This window comes from Sparus aurata, chromosome 6 (assembly GCF_900880675.1).
Source record: "Sparus aurata chromosome 6, fSpaAur1.1, whole genome shotgun sequence".
Classification (NCBI taxonomy): domain Eukaryota; kingdom Metazoa; phylum Chordata; class Actinopteri; order Spariformes; family Sparidae; genus Sparus; species Sparus aurata.
Genome location: NC_044192.1, coordinates 16,315,117 through 16,335,871, shown reverse-complemented (window position 1 = coordinate 16,335,871; position 20,755 = coordinate 16,315,117). Strand labels below are relative to the sequence as shown.

At 39.8% G+C, this 20,755-nt stretch overlaps 2 protein-coding genes across 2 annotated transcripts in view; one reads left to right on the top strand and one right to left on the bottom strand.

Moving 5' to 3' along the window:
• Nucleotides 1-20,755, bottom strand: part of syn2b (synapsin IIb) — an 89,428-nt gene that overhangs the window by 12,941 nt on the left and 55,732 nt on the right. Inside the window, exons 6-9 of the mRNA XM_030419154.1 lie at nucleotides 6,613-6,675; nucleotides 3,921-4,063; nucleotides 2,532-2,606; nucleotides 688-790 (exon numbers count right to left, since the gene is read on the bottom strand). Of these exons, the coding sequence (XP_030275014.1) occupies nucleotides 688-790; nucleotides 2,532-2,606; nucleotides 3,921-4,063; nucleotides 6,613-6,675 (384 nt within the window). The remainder of the gene's footprint in view (nucleotides 1-687; nucleotides 791-2,531; nucleotides 2,607-3,920; nucleotides 4,064-6,612; nucleotides 6,676-20,755) is intronic.
• On the top strand, nucleotides 8,092-20,695 carry LOC115582921 (metalloproteinase inhibitor 4). The gene is made up of 6 exons (XM_030419156.1): nucleotides 8,092-8,176; nucleotides 8,386-8,700; nucleotides 17,489-17,586; nucleotides 18,020-18,134; nucleotides 18,539-18,663; nucleotides 18,942-20,695. The coding sequence occupies exons 2-6, from the start codon at nucleotides 8,562-8,564 to the stop codon at nucleotides 19,137-19,139; spliced, it is 675 nt and encodes a 224-aa protein (XP_030275016.1). The 5' UTR covers nucleotides 8,092-8,176; nucleotides 8,386-8,561; the 3' UTR covers nucleotides 19,140-20,695.

Below are 20,755 nucleotides of genomic sequence, written 5' to 3'. Positions count from 1 at the left end.
TTTGCATTACACAGTGTCTGCTTTTCGTGACCTCGAACCAAAACTACATTAACATTAACGTGTTCTCAGTCATAATATCATCATGTGCTGTGTGAAATCTTCTACTGCCCTTTGCAAGCTCATTTTATTCAACCATTCAGTGGTGACGATGGGATCAGAGTAATTTTTGAGATTTTCCATACTGAGTCTTGACTTTTAGGAAAGATATTTAACAGAAAAGTTGTAGTGTTATTTACAACCATTGTGGTCATGACTTCAAGACTAAAGACTGCGAAACATGAAACCAATATGCTGAAGAATTGCTGGAAAGAAGAAAGCAGAGAGCGTCGCAGAAATCAACCCAACAGAAAGGTCTGTTGAAAAAGGAAATAACGGACAAACAGAATACAGCAGATACCACAGAGATTAGCAGTACTTACTCTTGAGATATTGCCAGATGTTAGTTATCAGACTCATAATGTGTATTCAGGTTAGGTTCAATCAGTTAATTCCCAGCCAGACATTCTAAGGCCCCAGCAGTGTAAATTAGGCCAGACATGCTAAATTTAAGACTCAAAGACCTTATTAATACTCTAGTGAAACATAACTCCCACAGGCTGATGTCAACATGGTGAAAGTCTCCAAACAAAAGGCAGTGATGTGTGTGAAGTGGTGGTGAAGTCCCTCCTCTCTGTGAGTGTTTCTCACCTCAGTTATGTAGTCATTACCATCCTTGCCACAGATGGCTTTGACGGCACAGATATCGAGCCCTCCGAAGATCTCCGCGCAGGTATCAACCCACAGCTTGTACCTGTCACAGAAGGAAATGGATTAGGTCTGCGAAGAATTATAAACAGCATATAGTAAACAAAAAAGTTGGGTGTCTGGGTTAAGAGAAGTTGCAGGTCTTTGTACAAAAAACAACTGCAAATTAAAACTTTTCCCACCTAAGATCATTCTTAGTGTCAGAAAAAAAGAAAATGAAGTTGAGCTATTGCACACCGCTTTCTCAAAATTATTGACTCGTGTATCACTTCAGCACAGTACGTCCTTGAAAATGTTGCTCCTCAGGGCGTTTATCCTGACAGTGAACCCGTTACAGAACCTCTCTCGCCCTAGGCTCCATCAGCTGGAGACCACAAAGGTGCTGTTGCTGGCTTCTGTAAAGAGCATCTGTACAGAGCTTCATTGACTTACTGTCTGGAAAACTGCATATAATCAGACTAGGGCAAAAAAAACAACACATCAATTATGGCCAAAAGGATAATGTAGTTGGACAAGGGCAGCTATTCAGGTTTTTCTGCAGTCTCGAAAAAGGATTATTAGCTCACAATTGCGAGGCCTAAAGTCTCTGCATTCTGTTGTGTTACTTACTGATGCAGATTAACGAAGCCTGTTCAGATTGTTATGATTTTTGGTTTTGCAGTCTGGCCATAAGGTCATTTAATGATCTATTTTGATGAGGAAAAGTGGGGAAATGACATTCTGTGTGGGCTTGAGTAAGTGGCAGTGTAAAGAGAGTTGAGTTGAGTGTTCAAATTAGCAAACAATTGAGCTACAACTGTGCGACGAATTGGAATCTGAATTTACAATGACAATTGTTATTTCGATATTGTTTTTTTAAAACAATTTTTTAGTGTTCAAAGCTTATTTTTTCACTCACTGTAGCAGAAAAAATGCAGTTGTACCTTAACATCAATGAGTCTCTTTTCCATTTTAGTGTCTCTGTTACCCGTGCCAGTGAGCCAGCATCCATTATTAATGTTTTTAATTACACCTGCGCATTTCCTGCTGTGACAAGTCAAAATAGATGCTGTGAAAAGGGCGTATGATTCTGATTTATAGCCACGAACAGAGCAGCTCAAATTGAAATCATAAAAATGTTTTTTGTTTAGCCTTTGATAATGGAAAACCCTGTGTTATCACAAACCACTTTATTTCCTGTCTTATCGTGTTAAAATATTACTTCGGTCTCTCATATGAATAGTTCTTGGGTAAAAAAGTCTGACAGTATCTGATAAGCACAAATAAAATTAATTATACATATATTCACACATATGTTTATACTGTGTTATTTGTGACTGCTTATCGACCTGGCTGATCCGATATTCAGCATTTTGTTTATCATCTGAATCAGTGTTTTTCTTTTTCTTTTTCTTTTATCTCCCAAAGAAAATGCACTTCTTTGGCTCTGACACAGCAATCTGAAGAGTAACTAGTAACTAAAGTTATCAAATAAATGTAGTAGAATGAGAAGTACAATATAAAGTACAATAAATGCCTCCAAAATGAGGCAGAATGGAAGTATAGAGTAGCGGACAATGTCAATACTCAAGGGAAGAAAAGTACCTCCAAATTTCACTTTCGACTTAATTTACTTGAGTACTTGAGTAAATATATGTAGTTACATTCCATCAACTGATTTCCAAACCTCTGTGTGTTTACACATGTGTGTGCGAGCACATCGTGACCAACAGCGACAAAACACAACAAGAGTGACACGTGTGACACCAGGGCAGCCTGAGCGTCACTAATGCAGAGGCAGTGCTCACTTGTCAGTCATGGCTACTTGTTCCAACATGGCAGATCCAGTGTTGCTCTTCCAATTACCAGAGATGGATGTTCGCCTGGAATAGGAGGAAATTATGTGTTAAATTATTACAGACACTTTTAGAAATGACAAATTACAGGTAAGACAGATTTAGACAACCTTGTAGCACGAGGAGGAGGAGGAGGAGGAGGAGGAGTGTGGTTTCAGTGCTAGCTTTAGAAGAAAAAATTGAAAAGAAGAAAGCGTATACACGCAACATGCACAGCTGATTAGCATCCTGGTAAATTTGCTAGTTAGCACCGGCTCTTTGTTTTACATTGGATGTAGCCTGCAGATTTGCATGTAACAGACTAGGGACTATAGCGCACCCTGGCTAATTAATTCTTATCATTAAATTATACACACACGTTAACACTGTTCTGGTGTCCATTGTCAAATAAGGGTTTAAAACAATTTCCAATGTTTTTTTTTCTTTTCTGAAAAGGTCCACAGGGTCGCAAAAGAGGAAAGGTACACGATAGCGTTACATTTTTATCGAGGTTTGCTAGAGGCAGGTATTTAGCATATGTGATGTGCTTTAATGCCTGAAGATGGCACTGTTGTCTCCCTGTTATAATACGTGTGTATTAGCTTACTGTCACAAAAAATACAATGTTGCAGCACCTGTGTGTCAGCTTGAGAGCAGAGCAGCATTTTCTATGACAATGTAGAGTTTTGATGACAAGCAGCTCAGGAAATGATGATGTACCCAAGGCTACTGATGAGTTCTTTCTTTTGTCTCTGTCCAAGCTCTGAATGGGACAACACTTACGATGCCGTCCAATAGCAGTAAGTGAGGGAACCTTATAAATCTGTTTCAACTGCCTCAACCTTACTCATGGCTAAGTGTTTCTCATGGCTGAATTTCCACCCCGGGCAAGTAATTTGTGGTAATTGTCCTGACTAATTTGGGTTTGGCTGTTGCCAGTCTATGAGTTACAGCAAACTATGTGTCAGATGAAATATAAAAGGCTATGCTGGGTTATATCCAAAAATACACTTTTGTGTGTATGTTATTGTTAATAATGTTTTCTGAAAAACTTAAGAAGCAATATCATTTTAATATATGGCTCCTCTAATATATGGATATTTATATAAGAGCCAAATCAGGACCCACGGCATGTATGAAAGAAAGACACCCCTGTATTTAAAGGTTAAATGAGGATTTTACATGTCACCTTGCTAAGCTGATGCTCTGTTAAATCAGACATATGTACATTGATCCTTGGCTGCTGGTGCACTTGTCCTGAGCCCAAAACATCATTTACAAGGCCAAAATGTCCATATTGTACAGTTTTCACATGAACTCACACAACATAAAGAGCAATTAAGGAGAAAGAGCAACACCCACATGTATGCTTTATAGTCGGCGCCAATCTTCTGGACCCTGATGTCGTACTTGGCATCTATAAATGGCTCTGTGGTGCAGTAGGTCTGAGTGATGGCCACCACACTTGCAATGTCCTGGAAGTCGCTCACGTTGTCCACTTTGACCTGCAGAGGAGTAAGACATGAAGAAACACCATTAACTTACAGTAAGGCTGGCCCAGGGATATATTTTGATGAAAGTTTTATCAACTTGCAACAATATCCTCAAACAGGATTCTGTGTCTCGTAGCTGTGTAGGAATTAGCTCTAGCTTTAGAGGACATTTCAAACAGAACAGCTACATACTGTAGCTTTAAGGATAAAATGACAGTCTCTTCACTTGGTCCTTTCTTTAATTACTTTTTTCATTGTGTATTAAATTACTTGTTTATTAAAAAGATGCTTCTGTGTTGGTTTTCTTTCTTAAAGTTCGCTGAGAAGATTGATGCCATTTGTATATTACATGAAGATGAACAGCAAGGAGACAGTTTGCTTAACAGTTAGCATAGCATTAAGACTAGAAGAAGGGGTAACCAGCTAGCTTGTCTCTGTCCAAAGGTAAAAAAAAAATGTGTTCCAGCCCCACTATAGTTCTTGCTGATAGTTAGAAGAGAAGATTGCCACTAGCCTGACATTAAATTTGGACACAAGGGGACTCTTAACAGTTAGCGTAGATTCCCTGCTGGAAAAACCAGCATAGACCAGCATAACTGGTGACCAGCATAGACCAGCATATGTTGTGTTTTGGTGCTGGTATGCTGGTGGCCAGCATGTGTCAACAACTTATTTCATATTTCAGAATATGAGGAGGAGTGAATTTGGCTGTGAAAATCCAATACAGGGCACAGAGTCAGTGAGGTTGTCACAGAACACCAAGTTTATTGAATACAAGCTTCAAACCTGCAAGATTTTGGGCTCATTTGAGGGCACCCGAAACAAACTGCACTATAAATGCAACACTTTGTTTGTTGCTTCCATTTCTCTCACAAGTTTATGTTAACAGTTTTATAAAGTTTTTCTTTTGTATGTACACAAAATAATTTCTTCTTTCAGATGTTGAGCACACATTTGTTAAAATCCAATAAAATAAGCCATCCAGCTGACATGTGTGGCAAATCAAGATGCTGATTCAACAGGACTCAGGCACAGGTGTTCCTGGTGGCAGGGAACTTCCCATGCTGGTGCATGGGATGCTGGTGACCAGCATACCAACACCAGCATGGGATGCTGGTAATTGGAAGCTGGTGACCAGCATACCAACACCAGCATGGGATGCTGGTGATTGGATGCTGGTGACCAGCTTCCTCAGCAACATCACCAGCAAGACTATGCTGATAGGCCATCATAATTAATGGGACCTTGCTGGTGGACCAGCTTCTTCATGCTGGTCCACCAGCTAAACCAGCACCAAACCAGCACTAACCAGCATATGCCAGCATAGACCAGCATGGAAATCGTGCTGGTCTATGCTGGTTTTTTCAGCAGGGTTGGAAGAAAGAGTAACGGCTACTGTTAGCCTGGCGCTTCTCGAAGGTTAAATAAATCTGCCTACCAGCACCTACAAAGCTCACAAATAAACATTACATTACATCTTTGTTATCACCTACAAAAACAGAAATGGGTAAAATATCTCGGGACAGAGCCTGGTTAGTTGTTTCCATCTGCTTCCAGAATTCAACTAATCATCTGCTAGATCCAGCTTCATATTATTTATTCACATACCAAAGCGTGTCAATTTTCTTGTCTAACTCAACCCACCTCATGACAAACTCTTCAAGTATGCAAAAGAGGTGTATAGTTTGAATAATATAAGGGCTCTTGTCCTTGAGTGACGTCCTGCTTGTAATTTGCATTCATAGCTAGTGTCTAAATACTGTCCGCAGACCTGATTAATGACTACATGGATTAAATTATGTTTTGACAGTCACTGCAGTGGCCACTGTCAAAGACCTAGAAGTGACATGGCCCACTTAAATCAAAATGTGGAAACGACTGTACTTGTGCTCTGCCCCTGTACTTATCATAAATGACCGTCTGTTAAACTCTTCCTCTCCGAGGGAAAAGACATAAAAGAGGGATTCTGTGGGACAAAAGCTACATCTGTAGCACAAAACAGGTTGTAACAGAGATGAGATGGCCGGATAAAGGAAGGCAAAAAGGACCAGGCTGATGAGAGGCCCCCGGTTAGAAGGAGAGAGTGGACGATAACAAAATATCAGATTTAGCAGGTGGGGGGAATGTGTGGTGGATCGATGAGGAGTGGTGGAAAGAGGATAAACACTTCAGCTTGATTCCACCCAGAAAATATTAACACAGCTGTCAATCAATGAGAGGAGCAAAGGAGTACGGAAGGAGAAGAAGACATGATGTGCAGCAGTTATGTCAGAGGAATCATTACAAACGCTGTGGTTCAAGACAGTGCTTAGTATAAAGAATTCAACTATCTCCGGGCACACATCATCATCTCCATCACGCAGCTATTTCCTCCCACATTACTTAAAGTGAAAGTTTCTTCCACTCAAACAAGAAAAAAACAGTGTGATGTCTCTATCATTTGATCAACAATTCTGCATTTACTGTTAGCTGATATCAGGAGGTCAGACCCTTTATGTACCAGCACTGTGAGTCAGTAAGGAAGCTATAAAAATGGCTGAGGAGGAGAGGAGCAACATTACCTTTCCCATTCCAGAGTGGGCGTGTCCGATCTTCACCACTACTGGGAAACTTGGTGTTGTAATCTGTGAAATAATAGAGCACCAGAGTGACTACAGCTGTTACGCCAACACATCGGAACACTGGAAAATCCCTGCTGTGAAAAACAAGTGTTTATTGGGAGCACATTCACAGATCTGTGAAGATAATGTTGCCTTCATGGTCCAAAAAATGATCACTGAAGCTCGTTATTTAAATTAAATGAATATCCTCTTATTAATATTCAATTTCTTTAGTCTTTATCTGCATATGTTTGGTATTGAGATAATCCAACAGTAACGGTAAGTAATCAAGTAACAGTTATTTTATATTGTGAAACTTGGTTTTTGTTATTGACAACATTTTTTTAAGTAACCCTCCCCGCCCTGCATGTGTATCACCTTATGAAGTCAATACGAAAAAACTTGTGTACATGTGCCTATTCGCACACCCAGCAGACAATGAGCATCATAAGCATGTATTCGAAGTCGTGTTTCTAGCAAAGTGACAAACTTGCTACAAATTTTGCTGTCATCAGTGCTCTGTTTTGGCTGAGACCGACCAACCACGTGGGAAATATCTGGCACGTTAGCCTCTAAATGCTCCACTGTGTCCATCAGCTAGTTGCTAACTTTGTCTGTCTGACATTTGGTGCTGAGCAGTCAGTTCAACAACTGTCAGATGCTGCTCAAACCAAATGTGAGAGTGAACCAAATCAGTCAACTTGAGGGCCATAGAACAAAAACATTGCACTGAAAGTCACTAAAACGCTCCATTTGGCTGAAGGAGAGAGAGAGTCAGCTACTGCATGTAGCTGTTTGATCCATCACTGATATTAAGATATGGATTAGTGCAGCCTGTTGCTCAGTGGGTGTGTTGACACGTTAAAATAAATATGAAGTTCAAACACGGATGTAGATAGGATATTTGTATTAACACTGCATGACCTCTGCTCTGTTTGGTTCTGATTCACAAATGATTAATGATTGTGTAACTCTGTGTTCTTTCATTAGTTTGTTTTTTTAAGTTTTCTTTGTTCTGTAGTTTCTTCGTCAGATCTGCTGACACACGCTCAGATGTGCGGCCTTGACATGAAACTGCTCCATTCCCCACTAAAAGGGCGAGAAAATTACCACGGATCGACAGTAACTTTTAAAATCGTGATGTGCTTTTATGACTCAGACGCTGCAAAGACGATCACAAGGCTGCATCTGAAAAACACGGCAGCACTCTTGAACATTCTACAAAAAAGCGTTTTAAAAAGCATTGTTTGAGCGGGTAAAGGTCATCTTTAATCGTTGCTTCACAAACCTGTCCAACAATACCTTAATCACTCATAGTTTTCATGACTAACTGCATGAATATGCTCACAACAGCCAATGAAAGAAGAGGGACGACATCAAAAGAGGGTACAAGAGGAGGCAAAGGATGGTAGTTTTTTTTTTCTGCGTTTGAGGAGGCTGTCCCTAAATTGTTGAGTACATAAGAGGCTCCCTGTGTGCGACCCTCTCAGCATTCAAGACCAGAGTGTGAGGGGATCCAACTATTGTAAGTTTCTCTGTGTGTTGTCTACAGGGAGAGGGGGGCGAGAGAGACAGAGAGAGAGAGAGGGAGAGAGAGCGAGAGAGAGAGAGAGAGAGAGTGAGAGAGGTGGCAGCAGCAGCAGCAGCACCAGCCTTCCCTCCAACTCAACTAATTTGCTCCAGCTTGAATTCAGAGGTGTACTTTAAACTTATGAAAACATTTTCTATCCACAGCTGCCTTTCAGCTCGGCAGAGCTCATCTCACTACTTCAACTCAGCCGTCTCACCCCCCCACCCCCACCCCCACCTTGTTGCTGACTGCCGGCCTGATTTGCCTTCCCAGCGGAACTTAACAGGATCAGAAGAGGTTTGCTGAGTGTTTATCGAGTGCTGGAGCGGTCAGAGTCGTCATGGCCATGTCCCAGGAGCGGAGTGCGTGTCTGGGGCTCTGGGTGCTCCTTTTGCTCGGCGCAGGCATGGAGGAAGTTGTGGAGGGATGTAGCTGCCTCCCAGCACACCCACAGCAGCTTTTCTGCAGCGCCGAGATCGGTAAGTAAATAAATGACGAGCAGTTTGGTTTCTGTTGACTCAGATGAGAAATTAAAGAATATTAAAGCTGCTGAATCGAAATAACTTATTATGCACTAACCCAAAAGGTTTTTTTTTTTTATAAATGTGAGACATCTTAATGATTTGGCTTACTGATGCACTTAATTATATTTTATGTGATTGTAACAGTGTCAATCTACAGTGCAAGCCTACTGTGACATGAACTAATCAACAGAGCTTCAGGAGTGAGCTGTTCATGGAAGTTTATTATTGTGTTTTGTTCCAACTGAATTCATAGAAATTATAAGTTTTATACAGAGAAAAGTTATTAAAGCACTTTATACAGTACATAAAATATTAGTGTGGTGGATTATTAGTGGATAATATACCAAGATCAAAACAGGCAAGTCTGCTGTCTTTTTTTCTGTAGTTGCATAATTGAGTCTTCTTGCTCTCCATCATAGAAAAACAAAACCTGAAAAACAGTCAGCGCCAACTGGCCCCGGCCTACTTTCTATCTATCTGTCTGTCTTTCTGTCTGTCTGACACCCCCCATCAACCAGTTCTTTCTTGTCTAAGCACAGGCCAAAACCAACACTCTGCTCTGACTTTGAGTACTTGGCTGCAGACTGTGGAAAGCTGGAGTATGTGCTTCTGTCAAAGGTTACACTCCAGCAGAAGAGAGAGAGACAGACAGAAAGAGGAAGTAAAAGAAGAAATTGCATTTAGGGGATTTAAGTCTTGTTCTCTAATTGGTTCGTATCCAGCTTACCGTTTAGAGAGGGTCGGCACCTTCCAAGTACTAAAAAAATGTGTCTCAGAAATAGTCAGTATGAAATGGAGGCTGAGGCCTGTTTTTGAAACCGTCATAACGGCAAATTAGATCTGGGTTATGAGAACACAATGAGCGTATTTGGGCCAGTGTTTTTAGGACAGAGTTTAACATGTGAAGTGTGTCATAAAAGAGTGAGATGGAGGTCCTGCAAGTAAGATTATTTTTGTTTTCGCCAACTTCGAGGTTTAGTTAGAGGGCTGACACTGAGTTGGCCTGAACCTGAACCAGATCTCAGGCCTACATGAGAGCTAGACTAGACTTTCTCAGTCTAGACTCAGTCTACACTTTTTTGTCCAAGCTGGTATAGCAAGTTTCATGACCATCTTTTGGTCTTTCGTTCTGTTTTTTTCATGCATTACATAGGACTCAAACGAAAGGCACGGTGCATGTTAGTCAAATGTATGCCTAAATTGTGCAGACAGCATTAGGAAACTGGAACATAACTGTACAATATGTAAGTATTTTGGTTTTAAACAATCAGAAATAATCATCAACAGAATATGAAGAAATTACAGTTTTTACGTCAAGTTAAAGGACATCTTCGTATTGTGTTGCAGAGATATCTACTGAAGTTAGCATGCTAACAAGCTAGTCCTGGCCAGTCCTGTCTCGTAATACCACTCTAGCTGCACGGCTAACTGAGCAAACTAGCCAAAGGCAGCTACAGTTAGCAGAAGTTACTATGGTAACATGCCTGTGTGTGTGGGATGACAATAGTTACATAACAAGCATGTTCCAAACATACAGCTAATTAGCAAACGTCAATCCATTTTGTTCTCCATTTGCCTCAAACAGCAGCTGTCCAATCACAGCTTAGCAGCTGTACAGTAGCTCTGTAACGCGATGAATTTCCCAAGATGCTGAAGCGTTGAAGAGGCCCTTTTTTGTTCTCTATAAAACCAAAACCACAAGAGCAAACATGTGAATCAAAGATTGAACTGTTTCTGTTCTCAAATGAGCTGCAAACATTAGCATGTTTGGCTTACTAACGTACATCCCACACTGGCAACATTAACAAAGCATTACTTTCAAGACCAAGTAGCAGGTTATATGCTATCTATGTCATTTTGTGGGATTACAGGTTATATTCGAAAAGGTCTTGTTAGTTGTCAGTGCTACTATCAGACGTTTCAGCTGTTGTGTCATTTCAGTGTAAGATGTCCTGAATCTGGGAAGTAAACACAATGACGACCCCATCATAGTCGGTCGTGACCCGAGACAGTGTTATATAGCACACAGAGTCACTTCAAAGATGTCTTACAATTCAGCTTGAAATGACAAACAATGAAGCATAAATATTGTAACTATCATAACTTCTGTGCTGCAGTTTGGTGTTAAATTTCCCCTTATCAAGTACTAGAATCTACTTCTACTCAGCCCAAAAGGCAATGGTGCTTTGCCTCAGTCTTTTAGCATGATATCATGCATACTGCCACAAAGTGCATATCTAAGACTAGAAGAAAATGACATCAGTGCACTTATAATTATTAATGATCTCAAACATCTTTATCTGCCTTTAACCTCGCAAAAGAAAAACTGTCATATTGGCGCATATCGGGCAACATATATGCTGATACAATATATCTGTGATAATATCGAGCATGTTTATCGTCTTAGAAACAAGTCGGCCCAACAAGGAGTTTTCAACCAGCTCATCGAGGTAATCATAAGTAGTTAGCTACAGAGCAACAATTGAACACGCTAGCGACAGTTTTCATCAGCTGAAATTGATGGTAACTACCTAGAATTTAGAATCTATTTGTCTTCCTCTGTTTGAATTCAAGGATTGTTTCCATTTTAGTGGTTCATCGTTCTTAACTGCATATGTTGTGTAAGAACCAACAGCTTTACAACACAAGCAGGAGTTCACAATTAGTCAATTAACCGCAGGGTCTTCTGTAATTAGATGCCATTTCCTCAGGGTGTGCTCGGGGCTCGGGTCTGTGTTTTTAGTTTTAAATGTATGAGTCCACCTCTGAATGGACACAAGAGTCATTGGCCTCTTTCAGGTAGGATGAAACTTTTTTAGACCCATGAATAACAAATCAGACAAATCCCTCCCTTACACTAAGAGCTTCTGTGATTAAAGTGGTTGTTTTCTAGGCATAGGCTGGTGGTGGCCTTCAGTTGACCTGACAGTGCTGTCAGAGTCGATGAGCCCTTTGAATAAAGCTGTACATCTGAGTAATAACCCATCTGGACAAACCTTAGACGATTCCCTTGCCATGTTTGTGTATTTGAGATTGTGTGTATGTGTGTGTGTGTGTGTGTGAGTGCTGGACAGAGGCCAAGCCATGCCAACACAGCCTACTCCATCTCTCTCTGTTTCTTTCCCTCTCTCTCCCCACTTCATTTCCATGTCTATAGGCTTGGTCTAATGGTCTGCATACTAACAATATCAGTGTGAAAGCCCGCTGACAGTCCAGCTTTGTGAGCATGACAAGGGTGCCGATTCATCAGGGAGGGGGGAAGTTACTTACTACATCAGTTCTCATGGTACAAGTTTGCAATATTTCTCTTTGGTTATGCAGCTCTGAGGCAGATGCACAGCCACTTTCACTCCGCAGGCGTGCCCTGTCCTTCTTCCTGCTCATAACACAGCTGCAGCAGCTGAATTGAGTGGGTAACCTAGCCTGCGCAGTTCAAAGATGTCGAGGTGGGGGGTAAACATTTCAGAGAATCTGGGCCAAGAGAAGCATTTTAGGAAGAGACAGCAAACTGGAGCTTTGCTGCTCAGTTATTTCATGTTATTTCTATGATAAAATAAATTAGAAATGTGCAATTCTGCTTGAAAACTACACAGCCTTGAAGGTGATCCAACCCAGATTGTTTCAGTTTTATCTGGACTGGGCACAAAGCTTCTCAACAGATGCTTAAAACCACTGATCTGCTGTAATTAACTGTACTATTCCAGGTTTATTTACTATATCAGCTTCTGTCCTCCCCCATGTTGCACTGATCTGCAGCCAATACTTAGACTCCCAACTTTTTGATCCGTGGTTATGTGTCGGTGTTTTCATTATCATTAACAGCCCACATAGAGACTCATTATTCTACTCAAGAAGAGGAGATTTAAGTGGTGCAGCTAATTTGCCAAAGCACTTCATCCACTCTTAGATATGATTCTTCTTGCCAGAGGAGGAGCAGATCAGAGAGCTGAAACGAACAAAAGAGGGCAATAATGTGATAGCCATCGCCTGTACAGTGTACTTCTGTGTCAGTCAGTCGTGAAATCAGAGTTGAGGATGAGAGCAAAAAGATACTGCTGCATTTTTTGAATAACATTAAGTAGCAGTGTAACCTAGGAAAAAAAAAACGATGTAAAAAATTAGTAAAGCTTGACTGATAAATCCGTGCACACCTGTAGTCGGTTTATATATTCGAGTGGGATTATGCTCAAACAGAAGTAATTTAACAGTTCTTCTGGAGTCTACTGGCTCTACCTATCATCAAATTAATCATATCGGTTTTTATGTTGTCCAGTAAGAAACAACGTAATTGCAGCACAAGTTAAAGTTTATTTTTCGACTGTAAAATGTCCTGCTCAGTACATTTCTTGGTCAAAACTGTTTATTAAGATATGTTGATCAAATAAGTTTATGTTGTGATTTTATGTATAAATAAATCAATACTGGCTGATTTATTGCTTTTTAAACTCTCAAATATCTATTTTAGGCATCAGCCTAAAACACCCAGTATCGGTCAGGCTCTAATTAGATGAAAAATGGAAATCGGGGAAGCAAAATGTATAATAATTATTGTAAGCATTGATTAATAAATGATCAGGGCAGCAGACCAACTTGTATACTGGTTTCACAGCACATTACTTAGGCGCAACCAATGATACATTTTAAGTTAAGATGTGCCATTAATGATTGTTGTTGCTGTTAAATGTTTTTCTTGATTCAAATCAAAGCACACACGACAATAAAACATAAAAACTATTTTGACAGGCTGCATTTTTATCTTTAATCAGAACTGCTAAATTTCAGGGGCACCAGTGAGACCAGTGAAAATGTTAAGTCGCACCTCATAGATATTTGGGGCGCATCTGCAACCAAAACACCAGTATCACTCTGGAGCCCTGATTATTGATGCATCGTAGTTTGGGATAGAAAATCAAACTCAGAGAGGTAATATTTATTATAAATACAGTAAAAACAACTCAGATATGTTTGATTGATTTCCATAACTGAGTAAACAAGCTGTCCTCAGAGGTAAAATAAGGTCCCAGAACACTGTTTGAAGCTGGAAACGTGGCTCTTTAGAAGGGTCCAACTAATATAAAAAAAGGTAAAACCATCTGAAATTGGCAACAGCAACAACAGTTTGTTATTCAGTCATGAAAATCAATCAATGAAGATTTTCCCTCTTCTGAAAAAATGTTCCTCTCAAAAACTACATTGAGGCAGCATTTTACTGTAACATACTAGTTTGGTGTTACGTCATAAATACTGCAATGCTACTACCTATTATACTAGTACTGCTTAATAGCAGTAGGATGTTACGCATGTGTTTAGCATGTATGAACTCTTCAATGACAGGAATCTGTTATGAGTAAAAAAGTACATTTCATTCAGGTAAAGTATGGTGGACGTATAAAGTTGCACAAAATACAAAAACTGGAATAAAATGCAAGCAGCTCAAAATGCATTTCGGCACTTTAAGGCTCCAGCTATGCTATGCCAAATTAACTGAACACAATTAGGATAAATACAGATTTATCCGCGACACTGCAGTGTAAGGACCAGTTAATGGGAGCTCCGACTCTTTGTCTGGATATTTAAGGTCACAGCTGCGTGTGTGTAGGTGAGTTTACAGGCAGGTGTGTCCCTGTGAGGTCAGATACTGTGATGTGTATTGTAAGACATTACATATTATCTATGCACATATGCAAGTTTTATGTGTACTTGTTCCTGTAACATATTAGAGGTCAGGAGAAAAAGTTGATCTCTACTTCACTTGGATCTCCATTTTATCTGCAGCAGTATTGTATTTCCGTTGGATGCGGCTCTCATGTTTTCAGTTGTCTGCCACACTCTTGTTGAGCCTTGGGCTACGAATAATGCAGTGAATGAAGTATATTAAAGTTGTACCAAGCAAGCACTTTGTGCTCTCTGACATTTTCTATAATATGAAGATCCATGGACGGGCTGTCTCGCTGTGGGCGAAGCAGCGAATTCAATTTCTGCCTGCATTTATTTGTTTGTCTGCCTGCCTTTCTATCTTCTGGCCTGTTTGGCTCTTTTTCTCCTGAACCAATTTCACAGAGCCCAGCGAGCTCCTCCTCTTCTTACCAACACACAAAATTGTCATGTAGTTATGTGATGAGTGAAAATGCAAAAATAAGTGGGTGGTGTGTGTAGCTGTGTGAGAGGGTGAGGGCTAGGCAGGGTGCTGGGTCACACTTTCTCTCTCTCTCTCTCTCTATTATACTGTAGCTTTTCTCTGTCTTTGTGGTGCATCTACAGGCGGTCGTTTTCGCTCTTTTAGAGAAGAAGTGACAGTTATGCAGCAGTGTTTATGGGCATTACAGGCTTCTTATTGAAAATTGTCTCTGCTCACCAGGTCAAACAACAATTCCACTCAATTATGCAAGCAATCAGCAAGATAATAAAAATGTGGTTATGCAAAAGCAATCAATTTCACTCGAAGGCTCCCTTAGTTACTGTTGCTGTCAAGCTTAACCCCTTCACACAGTAGCCCACATAACGCTATGGGTTTTCGTTCACTTTGAAATTCTTAGTAGGCCTTTCTTTTGAATCATTTTAAAATGAGAACCCTGTAAATGTGCCTCACAGGTGCATTTGAAGGCACAGCCTAGGCTACATGATATTGTACTAAAGTACCGCAGCATGTGTATCATACAAATGTTACAATCTCCCTCTGTTTACGATCTGTATCGGAGATTTGGAATAAAGAAATCACTGTTGTTCTTGGTTTTTAGAGCTTTTAGAGCTATAGTAACTAGCATAGCATAGTTAGGTCTGGCATTACAGTAGACTGATTTATGATAACGTAGCAACTTAGCTAACAGAGGCCTACTTGGACGTATTAGATTTATGCTTTATTGTTCATATATTGTACTGTTCATATAATGTTATGAGGCTTTAAGGTTGAAGACTGACCTATGAACGTAGCAGATGGCAAGTTAACCTTGAGTCACAAGAATGTAAACTTTCCCAAATCTATTAAACAGAACAGAGATGCTAATGTTACCATGAACCACTGACGTTACATTCAAATCCGGAAACCTTCCAGTGATAAAATTCCCAATATTTTCCTCGTTATGTGGCCCATAGAGTGACTTCTGCTGTCTGGGCCAGCTAACCCGCAATTTAGCACCCAGCTAACTTGAATAGAAATAAAATGATCTTATCTTGTGGCTTATCTAGACTATTTGTGGGGTTGTGACTCTACAAAAATTATCCACTGTTTAACGGCAGCTTCCATTACAGTGTGAGTTTATTGGAAAAGTCTTTGTGAGTCCCAGTGCATCACGTAACAATGTAATTACATGGTTTAGGCACTATGAAAGTTGGCTTCAAAGCCTGATGCTGTTCCTGGGGGTTGCCTGAACTCTGTTGAAGCCTTGCTTGCACATCCCAGCTCCCATCATGGATGTGCTGGCAAACAGGGCTTTTATCATGTTAACCCCACAAAATAATGTTGCATGAAATACCATTGCTCTTGAACATAATTGTGTGTTACTGCTGTAGGTAGTAAGCTTGTAAGATGGACATGCTAATACTGAGCAGACAAACATACCATTGAATCAGTTCCTTACAGTTTTGCTTTTTCATTTTCTGGTTTTGAATTAGCTAAAACAACAAACCACCATCCAAATTCTTAATAAACAGACCCTACCTCCTACTACAACTTTACTTCAGGTTTAAATCTGACATTTCCTGATAAGTTTCTAATGTGGCGTCAGTCCTCTCCTGTTGGCAGCGCAGTTGTCCGCCATGTTTCAAAGTCACTGTGTAGGATGTTTTGATCGGAGATATCAGTTAACCTGACAGAAAGCTAGTATAATAATAAACTTAATCACGCCTGATTGCTGGTGCTGCAGCAGTGTCATTAGTTTAAAGTAAATGTTTGACAGTGAAATTAATTTCTCAGCTAACATCATGAATAATGTAGATGTCAAGTGCAAATTTGATGGAAGGAAAAAAAGTCGTTCTGAATCAGTGAAGTCTGTCATCGTACAGTTTGATTTGGCACAAGTGTGGTCCGTGTGAATAAAACACACAACATTAATGATAGTTTAAGTGTCAGCCTGATATTTCTTTGTCTCTTAATGAAAGGTTCTACAATTATACAACTTCTTGATGAGACCCAGAGACCAGCTATCTTGCTACTTCTACTTGATTTACAGTATAGGTGAAAAATAATGTGAAAGTCGCTCCTTTGCCAAACATGGTGTGGCTTGAGTAAGCATGTGTGTCGTGCTGTAGTAGTGCGGTATATACTGTACAAATATGTGTGTGTGCCTGTGTGCGTGTGTGTGTGTGTGTGTGTGGAGTCGTTTAATGGGAGTGTGCAAGTGGAGAGCTACTTGATATTCCATGCGGGTTTTGATTTCCCTCCCAGAGGAGAAGAGGGACACATCCGGTATCACTACTGAGAGGGACTGCTACACTGTCTGTGTGGGGAGAAAGACGAGTGACAAGAACTGACAGAAATAGAGGGAGGAGGAGGAGGAGGATCTATCTATCTATCTATCTATCTATCTATCTGTCTATCTATCTATCTATCTATCTATCTATCTATCTATCAAGAGTAGGGAAAAGCTTCTCATTTGTTGATCATAAACAGGCATAATTCATTTCCATTGTCTCTGCCAAGTAAATCACCTCCTTATCGTGCTTCGTGTACCTATTTGTCATTTCAATTAATCTTAATCCTCCTTTCTCGTCTTCTTCTTTTTATTTTATTTTTTGTTGTTGACAGTGATAAGGGCAAAGATCTCTGGAGAGAAGATTGTGTCGCCTAGCAACAGCTCCTCACCTTACATGAAGATGATCCAATACGAAATAAAAATGATCAAGGTGAGATCTCTGGACAGCTTTTCTTACTGTTTATGCTGCTGCGTAAAGCCGGGTGATACATGTGTGTATTGGCTGATCTGTCTGGAAAAGTAAACAAATTCCCACTAGCTGTGTCAGCCCAGATGCCCTCAATCCGTCTAGGCATTGACAAGAAAAGAGTCTTCACTTGACCTTATGGATACTGATCAGAACTATAAGATGCTCTGGATAAGAGTGATTGCTAAATATCCAAAATATATATGTTTCTAATTTACAGACAACTTTATTTCTATTTTTTTTTAGTTGGTTTCACATTTATCTGAGATTTAGTGTTTTTAGTTGTTATTATTCCTGTGTATATTGCTGCAACATATACACTAAATGCAATTTATATGAGACCTGACTAATACCTTCCCATCTACACTCTCCTCTCTCTTAATGTTTCTGTCTGCAGATGTTCAAAGGTTTTGACAAGGCCAAGGACATCCAGTATGTGTACACTCCGGTCTTCTCCTCACTGTGCGGTGTCAAGCTGGACTCCAACAATAAAGCAGGCTATCTGATCTCAGGTACAATAGAGTAGCTATGGTCATTTTTTATATTGCACTTTCAGTAGTAAAAAGCAACAGAAAAGTAAGCACGTAAAGTAATGTTAGCTTGGTACTTCAGTGTTGGAATATGCGGCAGAGTGATAGTGGCAGTCATTTCTTTTTTGCCCAAATGGCTTTTCTCTCTTAAGGAATTGATCGGCACTTTGGGAAATACGCCTATTCGCCTTTTTGCTTAGAGTTAAGTGAAAAAATCGATATCACTCTCATGTCTATCAAGCTTAGCTTAGCACAAATAATCAGCAGATCGATAAAGAAGAAACAGTCTTGTTGTAATATTCATATAAGATGTTAAATACAGCAGCATTCAATTTGCAGAATGAAAGATGACATTTGAGTTGCTGTGTTGTGATGTCCCGAAACAGGAAGTATGTGGAGCGATGGGAGAATTTCCATTGGCCAGTGTGACCTTGTGGAGTCCTGGGACAACTTGTCACTGTCACAGAAGAAGAATCTCAACTACAGATACCAGATGGGCTGTGAATGCAGAGTGAGTAAGAGCTGTTCATTCCCTATTTATACATATTTATCTTTTGTCCCGCTCTATCTGTGTGAGAGACGCCTTAAGAAACAAAACACAATGCAAAGAAGGTCACGTCTCAAGTCATCTCGTGCAAAATTTTCTTTCCATTTCGCTACAAAACAATGGCAAGTTTGTTGTGATCTTTTTCCTTCCAATCTTCCCTACGATAAAAGTCACATTATTCATAACACAGGCGATGCTAACTTCTGGAGTAACAAATGAACCCAAGACTCTTTTCTCCTCAGATCAACACCTGTTACACAGTGCCGTGTGCATCCACAGGAGAAAACGAGTGCTTGTGGACTGACTGGCTGTTGGACAACAGTCTAAATGGGGAGCAGGCTCGGCAGTATGCCTGCATCCGCCGCTCTGACACTACCTGCAGCTGGTACCGGGGTGGACCTCCACCTGAGAAAGACTTCCTGGACATGACTGACCCTTGACCTGTGACCCCGACATTCATTTTACTGCATTTCCCTCCCGCAAATTCAAACATTTCCTGCTTTTGCTTTTCAATTTTCGGCACGCAAAGTAGCAACATATTTTCATTGAAGAATTGGCTGATTTTTACATTTGAGGGAGCTAAGCCTAACTTCAAGTTTCTGTTAGCAAAGTTCGGATGGTTTCTACGGCACTGATCATTTTTATAAGGTGCAGGGGGCTTTCAACATTTCTCAGAGTCTTTTATTCACTCTCACACAGTCCTTCACCCGCTATTTTCCACGGAATAAGAATAGTTTTCTTGTAAATGCATAACCTTTGGCAAATACTGAGCCTCATCCTTGTTTATGCATATTCACAATAGGCTATGTAGGAATTTAGGTTATGCATTTACCAAAAGGATTTTTAATTAACTGTAAAACAACAGGAAGAAAACTGAAGAAAAAAAGCTGCCAACACTTCCACAATAAAATATACTATACAATACTCTAACAAAAAACATCTTCTGTGCACTAAATGTTTGCAGGTAGACGTTAGGACCGCCCCATTCCACCCCACACATTCTGGTGTTGAATTTTTGCCTTTATATATTATTGAATAACTGTCCCATGCAAATAAAAATGCACTGTACATAGCAAAAACAGATATTCCCCCAATTAATTGTATTTTGACAAAATCTGACAAATTAATTATATTTGACCATAATTCTTGTACATCTAAATCATCACAGTTTATACACTCAGAATGTAAATACTGTACTTCAGTGAGAATTAACATTTTAAAGGCTAACCGGATCTTGTTGTATAGCATAGAATGTGTCGCTCTGTGGTTCTGCGTGTTTAGTTTCCTCGGTTGTACTATTTCCTGTGCCAAAAATCTAATCCAGCGCTTAAACAACAGCACTGCCACCTGTAGACGCCAAGCCACCTCTCCTTCGAGGAAATGATGTAACAGGACAAGGTTCAATTCCCCTTTTTATTTTTTAACTCTGTGAAAACAGGAAGTGGAATCTCTTCAACTCTCAATTCTCTTCAAGAAAAAGAAAGTGAAAACTTTGGCACAAGACGTTAACCAACACAAAGAGATGTTCATGGATGAGCTGTTATTAGTGATTTAATTGTTGTTTTATAGGCGTCATTTAATATAATGATTGAACATTAATTAAAAGACACAAATCTGAATTGACCCCTGTCTTGTTACTGGATTACTTCACTGAAGTCATACAGATTATAATGCATTAACTATCACTTAAGCCATAATTTAAAGATTATATCAGGATGATATTCGACTATAAAATAATACAATTTAGCTGCACAGTGCAGTTATTTGACAGGTTTGACTCATGTCAAATATATGAATAATTTAGACTCTCATGACTGATGTGATAATAATGCATAACAACTGTGTGGCTTTAGTGAAGTGTTATCAAACAATTTCATGTTTGTTTTATACTGAAAGAATTGTTTGGGTTTGTATTTATGTCTCTGTTTCTGTCTAAATAGAGTTTTCTATTTCCATGTACCAAAAAAGATTGTATATAAAATGTCTCAATGGAAAAGTGTGGCTCTTTTATTCTTCTTTCTTCGAAAATAATACTCTTTGCTGTACATTTAGTGAG